The sequence below is a fragment of the Vigna radiata genome, unplaced genomic scaffold (assembly GCF_000741045.1).
Source record: "Vigna radiata var. radiata cultivar VC1973A unplaced genomic scaffold, Vradiata_ver6 scaffold_194, whole genome shotgun sequence".
Lineage (NCBI taxonomy): Eukaryota > Viridiplantae > Streptophyta > Magnoliopsida > Fabales > Fabaceae > Vigna > Vigna radiata.
The window spans coordinates 296,860-300,815 of NW_014542196.1; the positions used below are offsets into that span (position 1 = coordinate 296,860).

Sequence of the window (3,956 nt, forward strand, 5' to 3'; positions counted from 1 at the left end):
TATTAATGTATAATAATTATTTATTATATGAAGATATCATGTATGATGGTATGAATGAGGTTTGTTTAATGAATATATGAATGTATGATGTTATTTATAGTATGTATATTTGGTTAAGTAATTATAGATGGAAGAAGAATTAGATTTCTCGTATTTGGACGATGAAGATATAGATGATGATGTGGTTGGCGTAAACTTCAATATTATCTCGGTTATTCGAAGACACTTAGAAATAACCACTGTAATGGCTGCGGTAACAATGTTATGCATTGTTGCACACGCGTTGAGTATCTTGGAAATTAACTCGAGTGATTCCAGTAGTGTAAGCATTTCCCTACCGGAATGAGATCGTCGTAGAGAGAAATTAATGTCATATCTTGTGCACACTAATCGGTGTCGCGACATTATTAGGATGGGTCCAGAGGCATTTATAAATCTTTGTGAAAGAGTAAGATCAACTGGTTTGGTTAAGGACACCATTCGGTCGACAGTGGAGCAACAAGTGGCTCAATTTCTTCATATAATTGGCCATAATGTTAAGAATCGAAGTGTCGCATTTTTCTTTCATCGCTCGGGTTCGACGATTAGCAGACACTTTCATAATGTGTTGGATGCAATTATAAATTTGGAATCTGAATTCCTAATTCAACCCACAGGAAATGAGGTTCAACCATATGTCTTGAACAACAATCGGTTTTACCCGTACTTTAAGGTATTGATTGAAAAATTACCTTACATGTTCTTTGATGAAAGAATCATAACAAATTTAGACTTTTATCATGTTTGAATGTTTANGATTGTTTAGGGGCCATAGACGGTACTCATGTTCGTGTAAAGGTGGCAAGATCTGATGCTCCGAGATTTCGAGGAAGAAAAGATTGGCCAACTCAAAATGTGTTCGCCGCCTGTGATTTTGACATGAAATTCACATACGTTCTTGCTGGGTGGGAAGGGACTGCATCAGATTCAAGAAATTTTGAAAAATGCTTTAGATCGAGATCCGTTGGTTATCCCCCAAGGTTAGTGTCTAAATTGTTCTGTTGTTCACTAAAAACCTTTATATGATAGTAGTGATTAAATAGCCTTACAAGTTCAAAATTGTAGGAATATACTACCTGGGTGATGTTGGATTTATGTTGAAAAGCACGGTTTTGACACCATATAGAGGCGTCAGATATCACCTTAAGGAATATACAAGCAGAGGACCACAAAATGCGCGCGAGTTGTTTAATCATCGACATTCATCGTTGAGAAATGTAATTGAAAGAAGTTTTGGTGTGTTGAAAAAACGATTCCCTATCATTGGAAGTGGCACTGAACCACACTATGATTTGGAGACTATGACAAAGATTATCTTAGCATGTTGCATCTTGCACAACTTCCTTCGTACCGTGGATAATGAGGACTCATTACTTGAAGAAGTTGATAATGAGTTGAATGAAAGACAAGAGCATAATGTGTCATCGTCTCAACTTAGGGAAGAGGATCATAGGATGGGTAGTAATATTAGGGATGCCATAGCAGATCAAATGTGGCGAGATTATCAGAACTCTTAGTTACTGTATTTGATTGTGTTGTATGTTGTATGACTAATGGATGTTATCAGTATTAAAAGAACATTATTGAATGGATGTTTTGTCTTAACTTTTTACTATTTTGTTTATCAAGTAGGTATATAATGAACCGAGGTAAAGCAACCGCGATTGAGTCCTCTGCTCCTACGAGAGAGTTCACAAAGTGGACCGAGGACATGGACGCACGTCTGTTACACTCTATGATTGAGGAATCAAGAATCGGTAATAGGGTTGACGGGAGCTGGACATCTCAGGCGTATACTAACATTGTTGATAATCTACATGTCTCTGGGTATGTTGCCATTACAAAAAATAATGTTAAAAACCGTCAGAAAGTATTGAAAGATAAATGGCGTGAGGTTCATGATCTATTTTCTGGATTAAGCGGTTTTGCATGGAACCCCATCACTATGCGATTTGATGCGGAGGATGAAGTCTGGATGGACCTCATTCAGGTATATTAAAATAAATACAAAGAATTTCGCAATATTTTATATCACATAATACGAACAAATATATTTGTAATGTTTCTTGTGCAGTCTCGGCCAACTGCCGCAAAGTGGAGAGTGAACAGTATCCGCCATTACGATTTAATGGTGGAGTTATGGGCTGCGGATCGAGCTACAGGGAGCGGTGTTCGGACCGCTCGTCAAATGCGTCGAGGGCGAGATGCGCCTCGTGTTAATGTTGATCTAAATCAGAATATTGAGTACACTCCTGAGCAACCTGACTGGATGGGGTATAGAGACCCAACTCCGCCATCACCTCCTCCCTCAGTTTATGAATATAGTCCAGGTGGGACTCAATCTGTGCCTTCAGTCCCATCCGGTGGGACTTCATCCTCAAGAGGTTCGAAAAGGAAGGCAGCTACCTTGGATGTTGTTGAGTCCCAATTTGAGAAGTTCACTACCAGCCTGGACGGTTTCACCAATGTCCTTAGTTCATCAAATGTTCATTTTGGTGTTATTTCTAATGCAGCAGTTGAACAGGTCACAACCATGAAAGAAAGAAATGAAATACTACGTCGCTCCACAAGCTACACTTATACAGAATCTGACATTTATAATATGCTGACTGGTATGAACATATCTGATGAATCCCAATTGGACCAATGCTATGACTTCTTATGNGACAAGCCCAAATGTGTTAAGAAGTTGATGGGACTCCCACCTCACAAAAGGTGAAATAAATTATGTCAAATGTTCTGCAGCAGTGATTCTTAGGCTGTATTATGTAACAACTTCTATTACATCTTTATTATGCCATGTACTATTTGGATGTCATTATGACTTGTTAATTCGGATGTATGAGTATTGGACATCATTGTTAACATTATTATGTAATGATTTCACTTTGCTTCTAAGTATTTTAAATATTCAATACTATGTTATCACTAACCTTGTTATTGTACATAATATTGTTTTGTTGAAGACATTCTTAAATGGCCTCTTCATCAACCAAAAGGCCTAGAAAAAGTCGCAAAGGAAAAGAAACTCAAAATGAGGCAGAAGATGCAACTAATATCACACCATTTGATGAAGAACAATTAGATCAGCGTCGTTTTTTCACTCACAGCCATCAAATGGAAAACTATGCAGTTGATTTCTACACTAGGAATATTGTTCTTCCAAAGATAATGAATTTCGAATCATTTGCCGGTTCAGGATTACTTTTCCAACATAATCTTCTATTTCAAGGGGTCGTGGAATTTCTTACATTGCAGGGACCCTTTTATCTAGACTTAATCAAAGTTTTTTACTCAAATCTGAAGATTTCTGGAAATGGATATTTGATGAGTGAGGTTAACAAAAGAAGAATTAGATTGAAACCTGCTGATTGGTTGAATGTTGCTAATATGAAATATGAGGGTCAAAANTTGTCTTTTTNAAATATCCCAGAAGACTTTCACTATGATNGGGACATGGCAGTAGCTACTATGGTTAGACCAGAAATGCAGGGGCAACGTGTTAAAACAGTTGGGTGTTTGAATATTAATGATAGACTTCTGCATTATGTTATTGTGCACATGCTGACTCCACGACCTGCAAATTTTGCAAAGGTATTGCAAGAGGATATCTTCATGATATGGCTGATTAAAAATAATGTAGCTCTCAATTGGCCTCATCACATCATGCAACATATGCTTAAATGCAAGGCCAGTGACACACCTCTACCATATGTTGTCATCATCACACAGATAATGCAATATTGTGGAGTACATGTTGATGGTGATGCCACCAGTCATATTGGGCCAAGACATCATTTCTCAATTAATTCTTTGAAGAGATTGAACATTGTTAATGTGAATGGTGTTTGGCAACACGATGATGGCGATGATGAAGAAGAAGACCAACCACAGCAACATCACAACCATGTGCAACC

At 37.7% G+C, this 3,956-nt stretch overlaps 1 protein-coding gene across 1 annotated transcript; it reads left to right on the plus strand.

Moving 5' to 3' along the window:
* Positions 1-1,750: 1,750 nt before the first annotated feature.
* On the plus strand, positions 1,751-2,758 carry LOC106779348. The gene is made up of 2 exons (XM_014667441.1): positions 1,751-2,029; positions 2,114-2,758. The coding sequence occupies exons 1-2, from the start codon at positions 1,751-1,753 to the stop codon at positions 2,756-2,758; spliced, it is 924 nt and encodes a 307-aa protein (XP_014522927.1).
* The last annotated feature ends 1,198 nt before the right edge of the window (positions 2,759-3,956 follow it).